Below are 25,616 nucleotides of genomic sequence, written 5' to 3' on the forward strand. Positions count from 1 at the left end.
TGTTTTTCTGATCCTGCAGTCAGTTCGTGGCCTCAGCTCCATCTCATTATTCCATTTCAGGTGCAATTCTGCAAAACCACTACAGTACCTCATCTCATCTGCTGGCTACTTTAGATAACAGACAGTGGAACACAAGATTTTTTCCAAGCTTGAAAGTTACCTATTTTTTCCTACTCTTTCCATGCACTTTTTTATCCCCAATTAGAATTTTACTTTAATGACATTATCTCAGAACACTCCACAGATCTATGGGTTGCATGTTTATTGTGTCCTCTTGGGCTTGGTTACACTGACACAAACCTCATGCCACTGCAAAGAACTAGGATTTAATTAATCAGCATTTACATTGTTAAAGCTGAAAGCACCGAGTCCTTTTTCATAAGATTAAATGTCAAAAGACACTCGGTCTCTACTAAAATATAATATGCTGCACATTCAGAAAATAGAAAACACTCAGTAGGCTTTTTATAGAGGAATTTCAAAAAAAGCAGGGAAAAACATAGTTCTGGGGCAAACACTACATGTGAAAAGCAAGCACACAGCGAGTCTCTTTTCCTGCTAAGTTGCAATATTAAGAGCAACACTGTGAGTGCCTTTTTTTTTGGCCATGGCAAGGAAGATAGGACAAATCCTGTAAACAGACTATGAGGATTCTCATTCCCTCTGCTTTGAATCAGACTGTATCTTATGAAAAGGACATATGGTAGAGTAGCACAGGGGCCTTAGAAGTAAATGAGGTCAAAATCTGCAACGTAAGTTAGTCTTTCAGCACTCTAAAGGTAGATAGATCCTGGTCATCTACTGGAGAGTTTGCTGGGGGTGGCCGCTGGTTTTTTTCCCCTTGTCTGTCCTAGGGCCCCCTCTAGTGCTATCAGAGCAGACACTGGAGCTCCCAAAGCACATGATGAACCTTGGGCACACAGCTGTGGAGATGCACACAGCCTTGAGACTGGCCCTCCAGCCAGACCTGCCATATGCCTTGCTCTTATTCACACATTTTATTAGCAGCAAATCTATCCACAGGATAGAAAATATGTTTGAGATAATATACAAAAAAGGTCCTTAACATCCACAGCTACTGTGCTGCTGCACCTGAGCACTGCAAACAGCTCATGCTTGGTATAGATGGCCTGTGGGTGCTATCAGGAGGAAATCAAACAAACCTGTGTGTTCCATATACAGTGTCTAAGGCCCAAAATCTTTTTTAAGGGTGAGCTGTGGACACAAGAAATCCACAGGCACCAAGATACCCATGTTACACGACAAAAGCTGTACAAAGGTCAGTGAGCTCTGAGATAGCCTTGAATACTGTGGATCAGTGTTCTGGAGTTGGTTGACAAGCACTTGCTGATGGGGTGTCATCCTCACACATGCACTAGATACAACAGCACCAGGAATAAAAATGTCTATCCAAGGAGACTCTCTGGTGAAATTTGCCTGGAGTCTCTTAAGCATTAATGTGAAAGAGCCATTCATGTGAACATGGATAATCTCCCAGAAGCCAACCTGATGCTGTCCTGTTACTCTTTGCAACACTACCTGTTGTGCTGTGCCCTGCAACAACAGCTTAGAGTCCCACAGTAAAGTTCTAACAATGGCATAAGTTGAGCCCCTACAGGCTGTGGTAAACACCACACGGTTACTCCCAAAATCCTGACACATGCTTCAAAGCTCAGTATTAGTGAATTCCTAGTCAACAGCTAGAAGAATAGGAAAGATGGCAACTAACACTCAACATCTACACCACTGAAGTTCTTACCATCATCTTCAACTGAAAGAACAAAGCTTCTTCATCCCAGCTTTACATGACTAAGTAAAAGATGACAAAATACTTGTCTGTTGCTTTGAGTATCTCAACTCACAGATCGAAAACATGACAAGCATCTGCAAGAAGAGAAATAAGATACACTCAAGTCTGTAACACTATACACACAGGCTACAAGCACCACAGATCTTTCACCTTCATTGAAATACCAACACCACTGCCAAAATCAAAGTATTAACAGTGGTGTGATTCCGGCCTGGATGGTTAGATATAGTCTGTTCTCACCTGGCCCCTGTTTCCATTCATTGTAAGGATTTGGAAGTTCTTGCTCCAAGTACTTTTGGGGATGGTGCTTCAGACAAACACCATGTGTCAATCCATCCAGCGATCTCAGCACCTTCACTCCAAAAGACAGTTCCTTGAACTAAAGGACCAGACACACTGTACTCACAAAGAGATGATTTTCCACAGAGGAGGACAGCAGCTCTGTCAGCGTTCAGCAGCAGTAACACCCACTGTGGAAGATGGCCCACAGCTGAGCAACACACTGTGCAGCCATTAGCAGAAGGGCAGGATTTGAAGGAAGTGGCCTGTGTAGTTCAGCCTCAGTAACTTCTTGAGCTTGAGAAAAAGTATTTGAGCTGCCCCAGAGCATAATGAGAATAAAAGATCATGGATTACATTTCTTAAAAAAAGGAAAAACAGACAAGAGTTTTGAATATAGAATAAATAAAACAAGATCCACAATTGCGTAGTCTGAAGATCAAAAGGGGTTTAGAACAGGTCAGCAAAGTTCAGCCCTCTGCTGACAGGAACAGTTTCACTTACTGTTCTAGCTTTCCTTAACCAGCAAAGAATTAAACCCTTCTCAAAAAGCAGGACTAGAAGTCAAAAGAAAGCACAAGACCAGGTATTTTGGCAAGCTCAGGGGAAGAAAAAAAAAAAAACGCAAAAAATAGGCAGAAAATGTGTAATACCAAGGAATGCTGAACAACAATAAAGGAAACAATCCGTTTCAGTGACCAGATTCAATTCAGAAAATCAAATGCTCTGTCTTCATACATGAAACCCATGCTAGAAATGCAGACCTAAGAATCTGTGACCTTACAGTTAACCATATATTTAAGAATATATTAGCCAAAAAGCCTACACAGTCTTTTCTATCTGGGTGAGAGTCCTATTCAGAACTACATCCTCTGATTTGGGTCCATTTCTCTAAGAAGCAGATTCCTTTTTTTCTGTACTGCCTTCTAAAAAAAGCTGCCTCTCTGACTTTAAGGTGTGCTACACAATGCATTTGTAACTTATATCAAATTAAAGAGAAAACACTGAAAATATTACCGTTGAGAATACTCATGTGCTCTTGCCATTCTGTTCCCTGTCTTTTCTGCATCAGCTGCATCCAGCTCACCTATCACTTGCAGTTAAGTGAGACAGTAACAGGAACACTTGCTAATATACCCAGAACAAGAGAAAAAACTCGCAGTACAAAGTTTGATGCTGCTGGCTTTATCCACAGGCCATTTACCTTCCTTACAGTAAACAAGAGTGGATTAAGTGTGAATTTGTACAGCCAACTATTCTACGTGATCCCACTCACCATGAGTTGTCTTTCCTTTATGTTACTATTCAGAAATCAAAGTACTCAGCTGCAAAAAGAATTTGGATCACGTCTCAATGGGGAAGTAAATCCGTTGCAGGCAATTTTGGCAACAATAGCTGACCTGGGTTCTGGGTCAGGCAGGAACAAACCCAGTGAAGAGCTCTGGCAGTCCTCAGGAAAGGAAGAGGCTTCCCCCCACTCCCCTTCCTCCATTACTTTTTTATTTAAGAAATAAAAGGATGGGAGGAATAGCACCTTTTCCAGAACCATGGTAACTTGCCCTCTCAGATGAACAGAGACAACAGTATATTTTGACTTTATTAGAAAAACCCCCAAAAGTTTATACAAAGCTCTGCATTTTACAGAAAACCACTTCCCCCAAACACAAAGAAATCGGCATTGCAAGCTCTATGCAGTTTCATAGACATACATATGTATATGTACATACACATATATATGTGTGTGGGTGCATGTGTGTGTATATAGAGAGTGTTTAATTTTTTTTTGCATGGTTTGCATTCATTATTTTACAAAGTTAACATTCAGTAGAAAAAAAAAAGGAGCTTTGTTGCCATTATTTTCTCATATAAATAACTGTGAGCAGTCCCTCTGCAGATAGATTAAAAACACCTTTTCGTGTCATTCTGTAAAAAACAGACATTACTGAAACAGTATTGAAAGCTTTCAAGTTTTTTCAATACCACCATAAAAATATCATCTAGTCCCCAATTCAAAATGCTTGTCCAAAGCATCAGAAGAGAAAGGACTGTAAGACAATTCTGGAAAGATCAGTTCTTTAAGCCATCATTCAGGTAGATAATTTTTGCCGGACCCCATATATCGGTGTGAAATGAGCACAAACAGGAGGCCAACCTCTCCATCTGCCCAGAAAAGCTGGTTCTTTGCCTCTTGTCACTGAGTCCAATTCCAGCAAAGCACCCAGCAGTGCCAAATAGCTGACAGACTCTCAAGCACACCCTTCTTGCCTCACAACAAAGACAGACACTTTCTTGATGCAATTAAAACGTTCACATACTCAGCAAATTTTCCTACTCCATTCACCTTAAAAGGAGTTGTCCAGTTGTGGCATGGCTGGACAGGCATTAGGTTGTTGAATTACTGGCAGAAAAACTTAACTCATGGGGAAAATGCAAAAAGACAACCATAAGGAAGAAAATGCTATAAGGAAAGAGCTACTGGAGTGACTCCCAAGGCTCTCATTTGAAGCAGCAGGAACAGCAGAGATATGATTGCAGCTCAAAACATCCTTGTGTTTACTGAAGTTAGAGGTGACAGCATGGTCCAAATTAATTAACTGCCTGGTAAACAATCATTCTTTTCCTCAAGCACCATGACGGGGAGAATGGCAAAGATTTTGAAGGCAATACAAGTGGTGGTGGTGGTGATAACAAAGGTAATGAATGTGAAGAACAATGATGTCAATTAAATGGAGAGTAATGCCAACGAAGATGTTTCAGCTGCCAGAGATGCTGGCAAGAAGAATGGTTATATGGTTGGTGTTGATGATGGCCAGAATTCATTCATATGTCCATGTAGTCATCATCTTCATCAGTATCACTTTCCAGTGAGGACTCCTGGCTTGAGGTCTCTAAGATTTCCAAAGCTGGCTGACAAAGGCTCTCCTTCTTTACATTCGCTGCAGACTGAGCAGACAAAATAGCAGACTGATCCCAAAAAGAGAGAGAGAGAATATAATGCTAAATAGTCAGGTTAAACCCATGATCACAGGGGTAAATGCCAACTGGTTGCTATTCCTTCATATTCAATGTCTCTCTTATTTCTAGAAAAGATACAGCATCCTAATGTGAAACAACGTTAACATTTACCAGTAGGCTTCCCCGCAGTCAACATTCTAGTAGCTTCCACTAAGAATGGCCAAGGCTGCACTAACTCTCTCACCCACTTTGATCATTATTTATTAATTCCCTCAGGAAAAGGGGTAAGGACTAGGATAGCTATGATTTCAATCATGGCCAATACTTTGCCAGTCTTTAAAAACTGGCTCCAGCTGACAAGAGTTTGCATCTTCTTCTACTACTGCTACTTACCCTATCTCTGGTTATGAACTGAGGACAGGAACTGTTGCTCCTTTCACACAAGTGTTTTATTGAGGGGAGAATTAAGATAAAAAATTACTGTTTCCCTTTTATTACCTTTAATTTTTGCTTGGTCTCTTCTGAAATGCTGCCCTTTGGAGAAAGGAGGGTGGGAGTGGGTGGAGTGACAGTGATCTCAGGTGGAAATTTGGTGACAGATGAAGGTATGAAAAGCTTTGGCATGTTGGGCAGAATGCGACTTTTTACTCGGTTGCCATCTGTCTTGTTCTGCTGACTTCCCAAAGGCTGTGAACTGGAGCTCAGTTCAGGCTTGGAACTGGAGGCTAAACAGAAAATAATAAGAAAAAAAACATGTTAGGAAGCTATCTAGGACTTCAGATGTCACAGAAGTGTGAACAGTTCATTGTTAAGACATACAGCTGGCTCAAAAGGCCTTTCTTCAAGCCTTGCTTGAACTCAGGCTCAGAAACAGAAATGCTTCAAGATTCTATAACTGGAAACCAGTGATAATCTGACCCACCTACACCTGGTTAGAAGGTTACTACAACACTATTTTCACACTTATTTCAGATGCAATCATGTTATCTTTGCATTCCCTAACTGCATCTCCATTCTATAACGCAACAAATAAAGCTGCTTAGCTCTGCCTATGAGTCTTAATTCCCTGCACCATAGGGTTGCCTCTTTAATTATTGAGACAGTAACTTTGCAACAATTTAAGAAAAGACACCCATGAAAGATTCCTCATTAGCGCTCTTCAAATCCTGCCATAAAAACCTCCTTGGTATGCTCACGTCACTGTCTCCCAGAGCAGGCAGCATCATTTCCACACACTTCCCAAGTGTCTCAGTTTGTGGTCTTTACACTGTGAACTTGCTCAGACAGGGCCTGTCTCCAGCCCTTCCCTAGGCACTATCAAACCACAAAATAATATACACACAACAGTAACCAGTAGAAGACAATGCTTTCACATGAAAAACTGAGAATTTGTTACAAGAGATTTACTGATTCCTTACTAATAATGCCGCTTCCCTTGGAGACAAAACTATTTTCATTAGAACTACATGAATGAAAACACCTCAAGCTGACAATGATGACATATGTCCATACATGTTTTTTCAGATTCAGTCTTGTGAAATCCTTCTCTTGTGGATTTCTGGAACTGACATGGCCACTTAAACACAGCAGAATAAAATGCCAGCTGCCTGACGGCATGCTGAGAACCAACCAGCAGTACAACTAACTACTAAGGGATGCAAAACTGAATTGTATGTCCTCAGCTGCACACAAGGACGTAAGAACTGCCACAACAGATGAGGCACGGCTTGCCATCAAGGTCAGTGACCCATCTCTCCATGGGCAGCCAATTGTTTCAGAGTCAAAGACCAGAAATGCTGCAGTAATCAGACACAGGATAATCTGCCTCTCTGCTTCTCACCAATAAGGACAAATGAGCTGCCTCAAATATGAATATCTAGATTGTGTCTGTCTGAAATTCCAAGTTTTACGTTTTTTCAATTAAAAAGCCAAGTCATACTTCTCTTGGGAAGGGGGCAGTGAGGGACAGAAGGTATTAGCTGCTGTAATGCTGGGCTTTATGTTTACTCAGATTGAGTGAGTCAGGTTTTGCAAAAAAATTGTTTCCTTCAGCTAAATATCCCAATAGTGTAATCCAAAGTGTTGTCATATTGCCTCATGTAAGATTTCAATTAGAAGAAAAAACCTGCTTTACAGGATGCACAAACTATATAGCATGATAACCCGGTACTGTGAGGTTTTTTGTGGCTTTGCTGCTGTGGTATTTAGCATGTGAGTCATGCATCAAAAAGAAAAACCATTAAGGGACAAGGCACTTTCCCAGGAAGCTGGGACATTGCCAGCAATGCCTCTATACTCTAGAATACTTGACTGGAAGGCAGGCAGGAGAACTGAGGAATTAGAATCAATTGATCAATCAATCCCTACAGACTGACCCACAGCTAGCCACTTGTTTTCAGAATCTTTTGAGGTACAGAAAGCTCCTACCTTGGGTACAAACATGTCCCGAATTTGTGCTGGTCACCGACTCCACTTGCCAGCACACAGGCTCTGGTGGCGGTGCAACAGTGGCCATCTTCATCTGCTGACACAGCCGTGACTCCTGTTGCTGAAATCCAAGTCCCTCCAAAGGCACTTCAAGCTCTTCTTCCTCTTTAGTAATTAAATATAATTCACAGATTAAGAGACATTCTGATCTCTCTCCTAGGCCTGAATCCTTTTGCTGTCTAATGGACTGGTAGCATTTTTTTAAACCCCTGCTCTATTCCTCAACTGTAACATGACTGAATGTAAATATTGGCAAGCTAAGATGGCAATACCAACATTTTCATACTTGGTGCCATCAAGTAAAACTCTTAAAAGCAAATGTCACCTAAAAAGAGACAGAAAAAGTGTCTCTACATGACACCTTGTTATCTCTGCACATCTGCAAGAAAAACACATGCAGCTGAGCATCCTCCTTTGGAGATGTGAGGGCTGAAACACCTGCTACACATGCAGAGCAAAATCCATCACCCATCATAAAGTCAGCTGTGATCAATGTCTGATCTGCAACCTCAGGTACATGCTACACTGCAGTGCAGTTTACTGGTAATGAAGATTAATTACCATGAACATGCAGTAATGGGGACAAATCTGGCTTTCATGAAAGTAGTAATCAGTTATACTAAATGCCCACTTTTCACTGAGATGTCGACTGTACCTCTATAAAGCCTTTAGTCCCAAACTTTCCACCTTCTGCTATTCCAGAACTTGGGATGCTTATAACTCACAATGCATGTGTGTGTACCATCTCTTTACTAGATACCAACTGTATCTGCTTTTAAATTAATGCTGTTGTAAACCAGTTTTCTTACACATTGAGCTGCATACTGTACATAACAGGACTAATTGTCACCAAACTACTGAGAGCTATTGGTGCCCTTTCTGGCAAGTGCAGACTGAAGCAGCAGCAAGCCTTTCAAGGCTGTGGAGACACAAACAAGCTCTTATCCTTTGATTAAAAAAAATACATCCTTAAAAACAAAGGGTTATCTAGTCCAAATAGAATCACCTTATGTTTATACAGGCTAAGGTGTACATAGGCAGCTGTCATAGACCAGCAGATGCAACATAAATCCATGGTCTAACTTGCTCTAAAATTCTTTGTCCATGCTCTAGATTAATTTAGGATTTTGACAGTGTGATGTCTTAAAAAGGAATATACATTTCAACTTATCATCATTGGAAAAATATTCCCACCCCCTCAAGTGTTGAAAACACTTCTCCATCTTCACCAGTGTAGATGAGAACTTGGAATTTACCATGGTAATATTCTCCTGTACAAAAGTTGCTCTTGCAGAAAACACTTAAGACAACATTACAGCTTAACAACTTAGTAAAAGTCAGATCAACACACTTTAAAAGATGGAACTTTTAACATTAATTAGATTTTTCCAAGGTTCTTGAATAATTTGTACAAAAAAGGGCTTTTCACAGCACGCTCTAAGTTCTTTCATCCACTAACCTTCATTGGAAAGGAAATCACCTAAACTTGTAGCTGATACCAAACGTAAGCCATAAGATAAATTAGTGTGTTGGTAGGGAATTCTCCAACAGTTCCCCAAAAAGGAAAAATCACACACCACAGCTTCTGCAGCTTCTTCTGAAATGTTCCACTCACTATCAAACACAAAATGGAAAGGCCTGACGCAGAAGAATATAATTTTCACACTTAGCACTCTCTTGCACATTTCTCTACAGATACTTCAAAATATCACACTGGAACTACAAAAATAATAGTTGCTTCTATACATGCATTGTAGTAATAGACCAAATCATCTTAAAAACAACACAGAAGGAAGTACTTAACTACAGAATCTTGACTAGGAAAATTCTAATTCATTGTTTCCCTGTTAAAGAAGCAGAGGACAGCTGAAGGATCATTTTGTGTATTTGCCTGCCTTTTATGCCAGATACATGATTTAACCACATGCTGACAAATCACAAGCAACTGTACGAAGAAAGATCAGCCCAAACGTGGCCTGCAGCCAATACACACGTCCTGTTACACTGCTAGTGTCTGATGATAAGCTGCAGTTTAAATCCAGAAGACTCCCACACTGAAATAGCTACAAAACCCTTGATCAAAAGATAAGAAACATTACATCAGCATCTGAAGAAAAGCGAGATGAAAATGATGATTTCAAAAGATTATCCTACATGACAAGTCAACCCCTGTTTAACTAACTTCAACATTCCAGAATTACAGTCTTAAGTATCCACAGTAAGTATTAAGAGAATCTTTCTTATCCACTTATTAATCAAGAATTCAAAACAGTAACTAATTTAGCAGACATAACACTACACACAAAATAGCCTGCAAATCCTACAGCCTCAACTATACTGCTAACTGAAAACAGTTTTGTATATACTCTACTGCTAAATTACATTAGAGACTTATTAGTTCACCACTCAGAATAAGAGCTCTGATTTGCATTACTGTTTAATGACAAAACTCTACCTCTTACGCTGATTATATTCTTTGTTTCACTGTAAGATATTCCATTGCTTAAGCTGATTTGCTGTGCTTTATTTTAACTAAATTATGCCCCACTGACAAAAGCTCTTTTGAGCAGCCTATCTCTAGGAAGATGCTACAAGACTGCTGTCAGTCTATGTTCTTTCAGGAGCAATCAGCATACTCACATGCATCTCCATCTTCCATGTCATATTTGCCTTTTTTCAAGTTTTGAAGATCCAGTTTTACAGTGTAGTAAAATTAGATTTAATTTGAATAAAATTACGTCTCAGCCCTTTTCTCATGTAGAAGTGAACGGAAATGAAAGGGCAGAAGTCTAGCAAATTAAGTGTGTATTTCTGTATCTGCACTTCTGGAAACAGCACTTGTTAATATTCTATTAGGCTGTGTCTCTCAGTACATGAGAAATCAAGAACCACTGTCTGTTAATAAATTCCTTGCTGTCAGAAGTGTTAAATCCAGCTTACTCTTTTAGGAGTGTGTAGTTTTAAATTAGTCACTTGTGTGGCATTATTTCCAAGTTAAAAATAATGAATATTTTATTAAAAACATCTTGAAAAATGACAATAACTGGTTATTTCAGGTGTACCTATAATAATCTAGACTATTTATATTTTAGTATAGTGCACAGATATTTATTATATCTTTTTTCATTACAGAAAAAAAGGGCAAAAGAGAGGATAACCAAAAAGAAGCACACAGTTGGATCTCCTATTATTTGTCTAAAAGACATATCTGAAGAGAATATCTTGATATTTGTCTTGAGGAAGATGCTGTTACAGCCCTGAACATAATGTCCTAGTTTTCCTAATAAAAACTTTCCCCAGGGAGGTAAAGACTCCACTAACTCGTGAGCCACAATATTCTGCACAAGTGCAAGAGCACAAGAATATAAGTACAGCACATTCTGAAGTCGTTCAGAAGCTCAGATTTAGTATCAGTTAACAAACCTTTTGTTAATACCCAGGACTTGGACTGTCCTAGGAGGTTTTCAAACATTAGCTCTACAAACCCAGTCCAAAATAAAATCAGTTTCTGAAAACGTAACATGCAACAGTCACTTGTCTCCAGGCTGCAGATGGGACAGGTACTGTACTCTGGAGATCCATTCAGCACTCTCACCTCACAACACATGAAATTAAGCACAAAGAAAACCCCACAGATTTGCAATGCATATTATTATTTATATTGAAAAGTTCATCCCCAATCCAGCTGAACTGTAAGTATTTTTTTTAGCCTTCCCTTTCCCAGCAGCTGTCTAAATACACATAAAATAGTATACACATAGAAAGAGGGACATCATACCTTTCAACATCTCCCTGCTTTAGTGAGGAAGAAACAAGCTGAAAACAATTCAATGCAACAACCTACTCCAGCTTTCCTCTCCAACCTCTTTCCACTTGTTGCCAGGGTAACCAGTGTTTGCAGATGCCTATAGCGGGCGCCTGGGTTCATGACTTCATCACAGTTAATATTCTCTCTCTCTGTCCCTCTTTATACAGAGAATACACTATATACATATATCCACACACTATAAACATACAGATTATACAACTCCTGCAACTATTTTTATACTGAAACAATTTACTTTGCTATTCTGATGTGTATAAAATGAAAAATAACACCGTCAAAAATATTCACTTGGCAATTTGCAGACGTGAAGAAAGTTTAACAGCACTAATACTGTAACCAGTAAAGAGCTGCTCTGGTCTCCACTGCACTGCACATTTAATCACTTGGCTTCGTCACACTGTCAGGTATAAGAGACATTCATGTTACAGTGCTATAAAACATTGTATGTGGAATTTGAAACAGTCCTTTAGTTATGCTCTAAACCTGTTACATGAGAACTGAAAGACAAGCCCAGAAAATGTAACACCTGGAAAAAAAATGTTTTCCAGTTTCTGACAGAAGCAGTTTGAAGAATTATAGCATAGATATATTAAAGACAGAAGCAACTTACAGTGCATGCACATAACATCACTTCATCATAGGAAAAAGAAAGCAGCTGAGCCTTGAACTCCAGAACAGAATATGAAATTGGTTTCAAAAGTAAGTTCTTGAAGAAATCAACCAAAAATGATGCTTAAATGGAGCACTTGGACCGCTTGCCTTCATCCCTCTGCAAAATACCTTCCCCAGCAGTTTCATGTATCAAGACAAAAAGCCTGAAAATACATTACTGTGACCTAGCAAATCTTCCTTCCAATCACTTCAAAAAGAATAAGGATTGAATTCTGTGTGCCTACAGACACTAAGAAATGCTGCTTCTACTAGTCCCAGGAACAACTGGTCTACTTTGTGTTTTAACGGCACAGCACATGCAATTGTTCACAGAACTGACTGTTACTCATTTACCATACAAGGTAGATATGTTTTTTCGTGGTGATGGAAATGAGTCTGATCCTTTGCTCACTGACACAGTGGAGTAAATACCTTACCACTTTTCCAAAGAACACTGGCAAATCTGAAAACAAATAATTTTCTGTATTCCATCTGCCTCGCCCTCCAGTGTGCTGGGAATTCAGACAGCTTTTTTCCCCATACAGCAGTTGTAAAGGCTATGGAAAGCTTGAATCTGAAGGAGCTCAGAGTTTCCTCATACGCTGTGCTACTAAGTCAATGGAAAGACTGCACTGGAACATGGGCTGATTCTGAACAGAGTTTGATTAAAGACGCTGACCTACAGAAATAATAGAGGTATCAGCCCTCAGACGTTAACTGCCAAGAAGCACCATACTGCAGCAGGCAGCAAGACTTAGTTCATCACAGGATGTTGAAGGTGTCCTTGGTAGCCTTTCCTTAAACATTTTCTTTCTCTAAATTAATGCCAAATAGCCTACCATGAAATTTGCTTCTAAAAATCCACTACCAAGTCATAGCTCTAGAAATAAATATTTGACTTGAAATGCCAAATTCTGGAAATTACATTCAAAGCTGACACACAAAGCCATGTGTTAAAAATTAAGTCTCAGAATAACTTTGGAGGTGAAAAGCTGAAGAACACAAGTTCTATTGCCTCCTGAAAGAAATTCAAGCAGTCTGGTGTGCAGAATCTCACACTGCAATAGCGTGGCATACTGCTGTATTTATCACTAGGGGCCTGAACAGCACGGTACAATTAAATGCGACATACCCCAAAATGCTTCCTTATGCTGAGGTCAGCTGTCACAGAACAAGATTGATGAGATTAAAACTTAGAACAGGTGGCTGCTCTGAAAGTGCTTCCTGGAAACAGTTCCTGGCCCACACTCATTCCAAGCTACCACATCTCTGTAACAGCCACAGTGGGGTCAGTCTAATAGCACAGGTAGTGGAGTTCTGTGTCCAGAAACATTTCCTGCTGCACTTTCCTGGTGCTGCAGAAAGCTGGCATGCATGTTGATAAAAAAAGAGAGAGCCCTGAAATATGGGCCTAGATCAAAAAGACAACAGTTTAATACATAACTACAGGAACTTTCAAATAGCATTACAAAAAACCACTTAATTGATAAATGTGTTTTATTATCTGACTCAGCAAACACACATCATTTGGTGAGCATCACATATATGCATCTGTAGAGAGGAACAGTCACTCATTTACTATCTATTGCTTCTGAATTTTATGTACTAGTTATCCAATCAAAGCCATGAGACCTTTCCCTCCTGCTAGTATCATCCTTCTTTGACCTGCCAGTCAGCTAAACACAACGCAAAGTAGCAAAAGCAGCGGTTAGAAAAATCTCTTAAAGGAATATGACATTCCGTAATTTTAAGAACTTTGTAAGTAACACAATAGCTGTGCAGTCAGCTTACAACTACAGCTCTCTTCAGTCTTCACTTAAGCAGGAATATATGTAAATTTTATGCTGCTGGCAGTAGTCTAAAACTAGTGAAACTGAAACATACCATAACAACAGCATCACTGCCATGTTCTTTTACAAAAGGTCTACAGAAAACACGTTCACTGGTGCAAAACATCCATAGCTCAGTGACTCACTAAGGTCTTCAGAGGGCATGTAAGAGTGAATGGGGCTAGACAGCCTCTTGGACCACAAACCTACCCAAACTGCACTAAATCCCTGGCTACATTTCCTCACCCCACAGGCCACGACTGGGAAACTGCTGCTCCTGTCCTATTTTATCTTACTGATCTAACATGGGGACAGTCCAAATTTCAAAGGATTTTCTGTGCAGTGTTGGAATGAACAAGTAAAACTTCAGAAACTTGAAGGGTAAAGGTTAGAAATAGACATTAGGTGTACTGAAAATCTCGTCAGGGATGAATTTGTTGCGATAGTAAAGCAAATCAAAATACTTCAAAGGGAATAGGAAAGACACAACTGACTGGTGCTGTCTGAGCACTAGGCAAAAAGGAATTAGATCTCTTGCAAACAGAAAACCTCCTGCTGACAAGAAGCAGGGAAGTTGTTTTCAGAGTGCACCCATTGTGAAAAATAAAAACCTCCGTGAAAAACAAGGATTGGACAAGGGGAAGTAAAAATCCCAATGCCAATGAGGCTGAAGCAGAAAGAGATAGCAAAGAGCAAATGCAGAACTAGATGAAGGCAGTTTGGCTGACTTCTATTAGTGACTTTTCAGTCATTAACAGGTGAATAGGAGCTTCTATACCCTAGGATGGCACAAAAGGCATGGGGTTCCAAGTATTTAAAGAGTTTTTAAAACCTCTGAGGAATTTCAGCCTTGGGAACTGAGGAAGACGTCCCAAAATCCAGGGTAAGTCAATATGGGAAAGCAAGGAGAAAGTAATGAAGATGCACAAGTGACATGAGAAAACAGAGTAGAAGAACATGTGCCATCCATGGTTTTAATATGAAGACAGATGCCGTCAATGCAAAATTGTAGAGCTGACATTCTTCGCAGCTATTTCCCTCTCCCTTACCTAAATTGCTAATAGTCCCATGTACATTTATGCCTCAAAACATAGGAAGCTCTCATGCTGAAATTATCTACCACCACTTTGCTGCTGGACTTGATCACACTGTGTTCTCTACTGGTTAGTCATCTACTTGACAGAATCTCACTAAAATACTTACATAATAAATGAGTGGCACAGTATCAGCATTGCTTGGGAAGCCATTCCTTTTTCTGGGCCAAGTCACAGAAAACTGTAGCAGCTAATACTCTCTGATGTGGAATACTTTCACACAACCAGATACAGGAGGAAGTGACAGACAAACAAAACAGATTACTCTAAAAATGGGAGGAGGTTTCTTTCTCAGAAATGGAGATAATTATTACACATGCAAAGGCAGAGAAAAGGTTGTAAAGGAATCATAAATATTTTGAGGTAAAAGAACGAAAGAAAAAGGACACCACAGTAACTGGTGTCTGTCTCAGCTAGAAAAACGACCTGTCAGGTAGGTCTGAGCATCAGAAAGCCAGATGTAACACATGCATTCAGCACTGGAATGAGAACTCTGCAGAGAGAGCCTCTTGATCTTCAGTTTCACAGGTGTAAATTCTGGCAGCTAACCCTTCCAGTTTCCCTCAAACAAAATGCCATACAGAAAGCATGAATGAAGAAAGAACAATATGTAACTTTACAACTCTACTCTAACAAAGGCTAGAAAGTCAAAAGATTAAAATAAACATTCTGATGACTGCAATGCAGCCTGGGAAACTGAGAGGAAACAATGTCAGACATGCTCCTGAGTTTTAAAACCAAAACAATGCATCAGTTCTCATCTGCATTGTCATTTCTACCAGTCTCCTTACTAAATGTACAGCAACCTCAGACAGGATTCATTTTTTTCTCCCATTGTCTAGGCACAAACATGAATTACTCCCTGTTGAACAAGCCTGCAAAGATATAATACCACAGAACTCCATTCTTTAGCTTCCTAAGGACAAAACCAAATGTGGTTTACACAAGACAAAGCCATTCTTTCCCTATCACTCCTCTTCTTCCCCTCCCAGGACAACCCCTTCCTGGAAAAAAGGAAAATTATAATGCAACTGCTAATATTGGGTATTAAATTTCAATTTGTCCTGTACTCAGAGGTTAGCAAATTGGGAAAACTGATTGCTCCCTAATTTGCTCTTTGTTGCTGACAAACTCAGGAGATTCTGTGCATTCAGATGCCAAGGCTGGTTACATGTGCAAAGAAATGAAATACCACAAGTATGCAGAAAAAAGTTTCAGAAGATTAACAAAACATCCAGAGTAGGTCAGAGTCTACTTAATATTAACTAATATTACACACCATTATGTCTCACAAATCCAGGCACTATTTCCAGTGTATCCTCATTTGTCACTTTCCACAGTATCTGTTATGTACATGGTTCATTCATAACTTTATCTGGGTTCCTATGAATTTCTCTATGGTATGTTGTGAGTAGCACAAGCTTGTAAACGGAGGGGGGCACAAGCAGCAGCAGATGCATTTTCAGTGTTCCTGCTAAGGCTGCAAGAAAGTACAGGCCATGGCAGGTGCTCTGTCACCACAAATAAGCACAACTATCTCTTTTGGGCACCCAAGACAACTCTGAAACTGGATCTAATCTTACTTCATTTCCCAAAATGCATCAGTACTGCCCTGTAGAGTGATTTTAACTACTGGTAACAAGCCAGTCTGCCACAACAGCATGGAAGGAGAAGAAAGCATTGTCATTTAGTTCTTCCCTCATCTAGACAAACCCTGTAGGACCAAGTACATAACACAGTCCTAAACTAACCACATGATCATGCCACAGAATAAAAGTTCATTTGTTTTGTTTCTTCAATCCTCTTCTGTACTCTAACCTTGCATATAACCACATTAGGGCTATAAATAATATATTCTCAACATTCCAGACCCACCAGATGCTTCTTTTCTCAAATGTGAAAGTAACAGTAATGATAAACTGACTTTATGAACCATGCAGAAGCTTGGAATTTTCAGTGTTGCATGTCTCCACACACACACAGAGGGCACCGACAGCTATGCCTCTAGTTAGGTTAATCAGGCACATGTACACCAGATGTAGGCTGTCCACCACTTTATTTCAATGGCAATTACTTCTAACTTCTTCAAAGATCTAAAGTATTTTAAAGAACTAGATCCTCACCCCTTTGAATAAACGAAATGCTTGTGGGTTTTTTTAATGCTGCTAGAGGCTTAAGCTCTCTATTTAAAACATATGACTACTTGTAGACTGCTATTCTATGATTTCACATGCAACTTACATACAGTGGTCACTTCTAATCTACCCTAGTAATTAAAATACATATTAATCATGCAGATGTGCACAATTCAGGACCAAGACAAAACTTCTGTTTACATAGCTTTTGGACATAATCCAGTAATCAGAAAATGGGACACAATCAGAACTCAGGCACTGACTCACTATGTGGCCTTGGCATACTGATTAGACAGGGCCAAAATGTTCTGTCTCCCTGAGACTTACCACGTCCAAGATCACTCATGCTGGGAGCAGTCTCTGTATTTTGACTCCGGAGATGCTCAGTGTCCCTGTGTGCCTCCTGGGATGGAGGCACTGAAGATGCTGAGGAGGAGGAGGAGGATGAAGAGGAGGCTGGTTTGGATTTGGAATGCAGATCGTTCAGTCTCAGGAGATTTTCAGAAGTCACAGTGTCTGGATTCACTGGGGTAGGATGCAGTGTGGCTGGTGTTACTGGAAAGAAGCTCTCTCTGTTGTCCTTTGTATGCTTTGGGGTTGTGGGTGTTTCTCCTGTGGACTACATAAAACAAAAGAGGACAGGCAGAGACAGTAAGAAAATATGTGCCAGTAACTCTGCATATGCTACCTGCTTCAGTGGCAACTGCAAGCAGTACAACTTCTTGTAGACAGAAAACACTCTTCTCTAAACTGAACATAAAATCAATTACTATTATAAAGAATTCTTTCTTCTTTATGGATTTTTTTTTTTTCTTTACAGTCCATTTATCAAACCAGCACTTGAGCATTTATCCATATTCACATTTACAATGGTTTATTTAACAAATCCCTCACAACATAACACACTTTCCTGAACTGTTATTAAGCATGAATGACAAACTCCTATGAACAGAAACACATTTCATTTATTTAAAAATATGCTGACAAATCCTTGACCTGAACAAATAGATCAGCAGTGCTCTGAGAGAACTTGCACATTATTAAATGGAAGTATTCTTAGAGAATGATGTGAGAAGAAAGGGAGAAAATGGAAATATGTATTTGTTTGCAGAACAAGTGATCAGCCTAACCCCAAATCATAAATTCCCACTAACTGTTGAACTATATAACACGGGTGACCAGCCTGGAACAATGCTCTGGAAGATCTGTTGCCTTTGCAGAAGTAACAGCAGCCCCAAGAGCAACACTCTTCTCCAAAGCCAGAGCTAAGAATCTAATGCAGTGTCATTGATTAAACAGAGACAATGCAGAAGGATGACAAAAATTCACCAAAGAAGGGAACAAAAGTATCCATTAAATTAGTGTCTTCTCTACAATTTTCATCAGCAGTCAAATAAAACATCTTTGGCTGTGAGGTCGCAGAACACATTTATTTCATGCTCTTTACAGTCTTCATTTAATGGAGACTTACTGGACTATAGAAGATATGGTTGAATGGAATACACAATTGTTTGCCTCATACCTCTACCTCTCATAACTATAACATGAAGAAAAATTCAGTTTAAACATGGTGACAGCATATGAGCGTTAGAAACATAGAGTTCTGTTGCCAAACGGAAAATCAACTCAGGCTCCAATGTCCTTGCTGACCAAAGCTTTATGGCAGTGATGGAAGAGTCAGCAGAATCTCACTAAGAGAGTAAATTTCAGCAGAAGAAAATACATATTTAAAATGGAAAGGCAGAAGTCACACAAGTACCTTTTTTTAAAGAAATAACTGGTGGAATGTATTTTTGAAGTTCTTGAATGTGATTAATCAACTTCCAAAAAGTACATGATTAAAACCTGTCAGATTCTATGTGCACACAAAAAGGAAAATATAGCAGCTATACTCACAACAATTACTATATTGGATCAAAAAAAGGTCTGTTCTGCCTCTGAAAGTAGCACGTTTCTGACACTTAAAGCATCAGTTCCAGAACTAAAGGTCTCAGGATACACAAACGGGATCACACAAACCTGAGGGAAATTAAGCTGCAAAAGCCAGAGTGAGATCACTAGAGGGAATGTTTCAGCTGTGATTTAGAGGGGAAAACCCCTCACACTCATGCATTTTATTAACTTACATAATACATTATGTAGAACCTGACACTTCCGTGCTTGTATTATATCCAACATTTTTTTGGTGGAAGTACATGAAGGTACTCCTAGTCAGGTATGTATTTGTCACAAATATACCTGCATTTCAAAAGTGTGTTTCTATAAAAATACACAGCTATTTCCAGAGACAGAAAGAGGACATTTGGAAAGTAACTCAGTGGTAATTGGAAGGTACTCAGAAGAAAAATTAGTGAGAGGAGAAGCACAACATCATGGAGTAATTCCTGCTGAAAGGAACCTCTGAGGTCTCTAGTCCAACTTCCCACTTCAAAGTCAGATTAGGTTACTAAGGACCATGTCAGCCCAGTTCCAAATATTGCCAAGGATGAAGATTCCACAAGTGCTCTGGGTCCCTGTTCTAGTGCTTTACCACCTCCACAGTTCTTTTATCACTCTACCCAAATTTCTCTTGTTGCAATTTTAAATGCTGCCTCTCATCTGGTTCCCTCCTCTCTGCTGAAGACAGCCATTCCATACTCCCATCTTCCATTAACCATCTTCTCTCTGGGATGAAGCCACCCATCGCTCTCTGTCTTCACTGCAATAAGGGCACATCACTGACTTGTGTTCAATCTGCTGTCCATAGCTCCGTATCTGTTTGACAGAGCTGTTCTCCAGCCAGTTATGATGCACAGGGGTCATCCTGTCCCAGTTGCAGGACCTGGAATTTCTCCCTGTTGAACCTTCAGGTAGTTCCTAACAATGCAAACCTCCAACTTACTGAAGGTCCTTTAACAGTAGGTAGTCCTGCTCTCCAGCACACTGACCATGCCTTCGAAATTGTTGTCACTCAAACTTACTACAGGTTCACTCAATCCCATCACCCAAGGCATCAGAGAGGATGGATGATGCCCCAATGTGTCAGGAATGACACAAGGAACTGGCTGACAGGTAGAATCCCAGGGGCTGGTCAATATGTATTTAACTAGGTAACGGAGGCAGTGACAAACACTGATAGATGCTGGCCACCTTGTAAGCTGTGTATGATCCAATACACAGAGAGAAAAGTCTGAGACTGAAACAAGCCATAATGGTATATAAAAAATGGAACAGAAGCCATATTTGATTTCTCTCAAAATGAAGATGTTGTATCAGAGGCAAGAAAAATAAATAATCTCTTAATTTCAATCAGTTCCTCCAGGTGAAGTTGTAGTTTGGGTAAAGTTGGGTTTTGGTTTTTTTTGGCAGAGAATCAACCTGCCTCAAAGAAAGTAACAGTTTATTTGCACAGAAGAATAAAGTTGAAACTAACATGATATTTCTGTTGCAGTAAAATCATGACTAAAAACTTTCACCTTGAAAGCTGAGATAAAAAAGGAAAGAAAACGCAGGGAAGCCAGCACTGAGCCAGCCTTCCACTGAGAGAAGTAGCAGCAAAAGTGCAGATCCTTTTCACAGATATTAGTGGAAAAAATATCTCCCTGTAGTTTCCCAGTGAGGTCCTTCAGTAGTGAGAGAACAGCAACAGCAAAAAGAAATTGGGCATTAAGATAAAACATGAAAAAAACTTTACTTCATAGACTACCTGTGAAGCCATAAACCAGACGACCTGAGTGAGGGTTTATTTTTACCATTTTCTGTTGGTTTCCAAACACCTTCTGAAGAACAAAGAAATCTTACAGGAGTCTTACTGAGCCTACTCCTGTAACAGCTCACTGCCCTGGAGCTGCGGGAGAAAATACTCGCCAAGCGTTCCACAGAAAGGGGAAGCAATGATCTTCCCAACAGAAGTTTCCAAGTGAAAGATGCTGGCACTGCAACTGTAACATACGATTTTTCTTGTTTAAAAAGTATGTCCAAGTTCAGCATCCACATGGGACTGAATCAGAACCCACCTGACAAGGTGTGTCTATGTAAAAGGCTACCCGCGCATCTCCACGGAGCCTGGAAGCTCCATACAAATGGGCTGAACAACATGCTGGCCACATGCCACAATGTCACCACTCCAAATTCTCTCCAGTTCTGTGTTTTAATTCAACTATGCCTATGCACATTTTTTTCTCAATCTCTCTGCAGCAATTTTGAAAGAAATGTGATTTGGAAGTTTTCTTCAAGGTACATTAGAACTAGCAGCAATATCCATGATCCAGATTCTGAAGAATATTGTATTATCTAAGATTACAGTTTTCTTTCCTAAGATTACAGTTTTATGTAGAGAATATAATGAAGGTTTATATACACATGATTGAACTGTACTTTAGCCTAATGAAATCCTCCATTTACACAAATGCATGCAGAGGCTTAAGGCAGTGTTCTGCAGAGGCAGCCATATTCCAGCAATGCTTCCATACACAAAAACATTGTTATTGGACCAAGAGGGCTAAGGTAATAGGATGAAAAACATCGACAGACAAAGTAAAAGATAAAAAGTGACTTTTCTTTCCTTCGTGTTCACTTAATGACTGCTTTCTGCAGGAGACAGAAGGAGGAGAGCTGTTAATTATATCAAGAATACACCTCCAGGATAGAGTGAGAGGGGGATGCCATGGCAACTGGCAAATGCAACAGTGAACAAAATGGTCACCCTTTAGTAGGAGTGAGACCATGAAAGAGCTCGTCCTTTCGTCCCCCCTATCCCCACCTCCTCCTTCTCCATCCTTTCTTGTCATCTTTGTTGCATTAATAAAGCGAACAGACAAGAGGAAAAACAACTTTTTCTGTAAGCAGTCTCTGACGTCTTGATGTGCAGGAAGAAAAGATGAAAATTAGCAGCTAGTGGGTGGAACAAAAAGAAGAGGGGAAAAAACCACAATGTAGAAACAGAGATGATTATTTTCTAATTATTTAATATTTTACTTCTCCCATCCCCAGCAAAGTGCCTTTACAAAAGGCTTATCTGATTCTTGAACAGCTTGGTGGTTTGTTGTTTTGTGGGGTTTTATTTAAAGTAAGGATTTGAGAAGAAAATGCTCTAGACATTCAAGGCAGCTCAAACAAGCCACTCTCAAGTTTTCTCCTTGAAAAGCCTAAAAGACTGTGTCACTGTAGTGCTGACTGCATTCCACAGCAGAAGGGGGAAAATCCACTGAAGTGCCCTCTAGCTTCACTCACAGAAGACAATTTTTCCCATTCCGAATAAATTGTCATGCCCTGTAAGGTCCAACATCACTAGACTGATGCTCCAGTCTGATGCACTTCTGATGTCTGCAGCTGCAGACAGCACACACCAAGCCCATCATCTACAATCCCTGAAACACTTGATGGTGAGGCTGCAACTCATGACCAGCACTGGGAAGAGTTAAACACTGATGAGAGGAGAAAACAAGACCTCAGTTATCTGTTTTGGAACTAGAGAAATGCAGTAACAGGAGCATTAAAAGAGTGTCTTTCCTCAACAGATACTGATTTTCTATTAAAGAAGCAGCAAAACTTTCCAAAAGCAGGGATCACGCTGGCAGCCTGCCAGCACCCTGAAAGCACAGCTCATTTGCATAACCTGATTGTGCCTTTGTGTTTAGAATGAAATTTACCTGTTTTGATTCTGGTGGCAGCTTCTTCATGAAGCATCACTTTTAATTAGATCTGACACTGAAAACTGCCGAAGAGTTTTGACTGTAGGTTTAGAAAGGGAAAGGAGGAGAGCACTCATTCTGGCACCAGTCAGTGGGAGAAGGTGGTCATGGATGTGTTACTTTGGAAGAAGTGAATGGAAGCCAAAGATGAAAAGAAGGATTTGATTAGTCAGAATGGTGCAGTGGGAGCTCAAGGTCTGGCAGCCAGAGAAGAGGTCTCTCCCTCACTATTCCAGGATGGAGCTGGTCCCAGAGCAAGAATTCTTTGGCTAAGGCAAAAGTGAGTCTTAAAAGACTCAGCAACTCTACAATGTTGAAACAGTCCCTTCTCATGACATTTGGATGTTATACAGGATAGGATGTTGGCTCTGAGGAGCCAACAGAAATTCCAGCTGCTACAATGCCACCCACAACTAGGGCTTTCTACATACAGTCCCATATTCTCAAGGGTCACAACACTGGACTAGAGCCTTAGTGGTGTTTAGGAACTTTGTCTTTGAACACTCTTGTATTTTAGGAGATATGAAATACAGTCTTATCTGCAATGTTGGTGTCTGCAATGTTTTAAGCTATTTGTTTTACATAAATTCACTTCTCAAGATATATGCAGCATAACGTAACAGACAACCACAAAGTTTTACCTGTCCTCTTTAGGGTACCTGTCATGACAGTTTCAACACTGGTGAAAGCTGCAATTTCAGTATTAAGGCATTCAATATTAAGTCCACAGTAATAAAAATACTTGTTCAAATTGCAAGTCAAGAAAAAAGAAGACAAATATGCTCTTAGACTGAAGTATCTCCACATGCATTAACAGAATATTCTCTGCAATACAAAGCTTTGTCCTAGCTTGTGCTGCAGTATCTTTCCCATGCTGACATGTCCTTAACAGCATCACAGACAAAATCTTCATATACAAAATGAAGAATTTAATATGACCAACAGTCAGGAGAAAGGCTTACTAAAAATTCTCTAATTATCTAAAAGTCTCACAACTGCTTTCTCCCAGCAGGTCCCTTCCTTGGTCCTTACAATCACACAGTTAAGTATCATGTTATGTCACGGTCAAACTACCCTGTCTCTTAATCTTTCACTCTTCCTCACCAAGGCCTCCTTGGTATTCCATTTGCAGGCACCATTAGTTTAATATGAAAATCATAGTTGGTGAGACTACAAATGTAACTCAGAGCAATATCTGACTGCTTTCAGGATCTTTGCAAGTCTTTTCTGATAACATTCTCAGATTGAGAAAAAGCAAAGAAAAGAACAAGCATCCTTCAAAATGTTGTTTGACCACAAAGTGAATTCATGTCTAGTGTAACTTCAGTAACTTTATTAATGACAGGGTGATCAGCCTAGGAACTTATTGTGGCAAGGTTCTGAACCAGCATATTCTTCTGCCTTCTTCAAAGCTGGGAGTCAGCCTTTCTAAACCACTTCCCTGTGTATTTAGCTGACTTTGTAGAAGACGGTGCTTGGAGTCACTGGCTCAATACACATTAACACTGCACCAGTCACGAGGATTACAGAGGATTTCTGAAACCAAGTGAAAGGATCACAGTATTGCTAAGCTATTAAAAGTTTAGATCCCATGACAAAAGTGTAACAACCCAGTCTGACAAATTCTGTTTACTGATTTCTGTACTGTTTCCTGCTTATGTCTGAAGAGGCATATAAAAAAAGATTTCAACAGAGTTGTTAAATCTTTAGGTTAAAAACTTAGATTGGCCTCGAAAATTTGACAAGCCATAATTAAAATAATTCCTAATTTTATTAGCAAGTGACAACTTCCATAAAGAAACCATATACCCCCTGGAACTAAAAAATACCACAGCTAGAAGAGAAAGACATATATCAAGGAGGAGTTTGGGGTGGTTTTTTTTTCTCTGACTGTCAATTTCTTGGGAGAAGCAACTGAATAATCACAGGCCCTGCAAATCTACTCAAACCATCCAACAACAAAGCGCTTCTCTGGGCTGAAGCAGCTCCATACATGATTTCATATGTTTACAGAAGGCAAATACTTGCCAATTTTAAATAAACCAGAATCCAGTCTGTTGGAAACACAGATGTCTACAAGAGTGGCCATTCCTGTGTCTCCACACGAGTTCATAGTGTTGTGTAAGCAATAGGGCAGCTTCACGTGGCTTACAACATCCTGCTAGAAACAGATGAAAATGAAACTGCTGTATGTAATAATCTCATTATCTGGGACTGCTTCCTAAGAGAGAATGTTGACAAGCTTCGAAGTGCATCACATTAAGAGGTATGTTTTATTTCAAGTGATTTAACAGGACATCTCATCACTCCCAGTGCAGTTAAAATACTAGCTCATCTATTGTATCTACTTTCAAGACTAGTTTGTGTGCAGGTTTTTCATCATTCTAATTTTGCCACACTCCTGAGGATCTGTTGACTTTGCTGGCAGAAGTCAACTTTGCACACCCAGAAACTTCAAGAAAGCTCAGCAAGGAACTTGGCTGACACATGTGAGTTTGTTGAGTGGGTTTTTAAAAAGGTGAATACATCGAAAAAGCAAACAGGAACATTACTTTTTAAAGGAGCTTATTAGCAAATTCTTTTGAAGTCATAGATCACAGCATGATCATGCTTATTTTTTCCTCAAGATAAACTAAAAAAGACTTAACATGCTGAGCCAAGATTTATTAAAAAAAATAATCTTAAATATCAGACAATGAACAAAGAAACACTTCTACTAGAGCACATATCTCTTGGCATTTCCATTCATTTCTATAGTTCAGTAGAAAAAGTTAGTGACTTCCTGAGGGGTAAAAACTGAAGAAAGTTACTTCATCGATGAAAATCTTAATTAAGAAAAATCCTTGTCACTCTGCTAAGAGAGGCACTGTAGGAATGC

The 25,616-nt window shown here is 39.7% G+C and overlaps 1 protein-coding gene across 3 annotated transcripts in view; it reads right to left on the bottom strand.

The window, feature by feature from the left end:
* Window positions 1-3,657: 3,657 nt before the first annotated feature.
* The window catches only part of CABIN1 (calcineurin binding protein 1), a 90,460-nt gene continuing 68,501 nt past the window's right edge, over window positions 3,658-25,616 (bottom strand). For all 3 annotated transcript variants that reach the window (XM_062009992.1, XM_062009991.1, XM_062009990.1), the window contains 4 exons: window positions 17,394-17,685; window positions 7,472-7,636; window positions 5,543-5,769; window positions 3,658-5,053 (listed from right to left, as the gene is read on the bottom strand). In XM_062009992.1, coding sequence (XP_061865976.1) covers window positions 4,910-5,053; window positions 5,543-5,769; window positions 7,472-7,636; window positions 17,394-17,685 — 828 coding nt within the window. In that variant the 3' untranslated portion in view covers window positions 3,658-4,909. The remainder of the gene's footprint in view (window positions 5,054-5,542; window positions 5,770-7,471; window positions 7,637-17,393; window positions 17,686-25,616) is intronic.

Source organism: Colius striatus, chromosome 17 (genome assembly GCF_028858725.1).
Source record: "Colius striatus isolate bColStr4 chromosome 17, bColStr4.1.hap1, whole genome shotgun sequence".
Classification (NCBI taxonomy): Eukaryota; Metazoa; Chordata; class Aves; order Coliiformes; family Coliidae; genus Colius; species Colius striatus.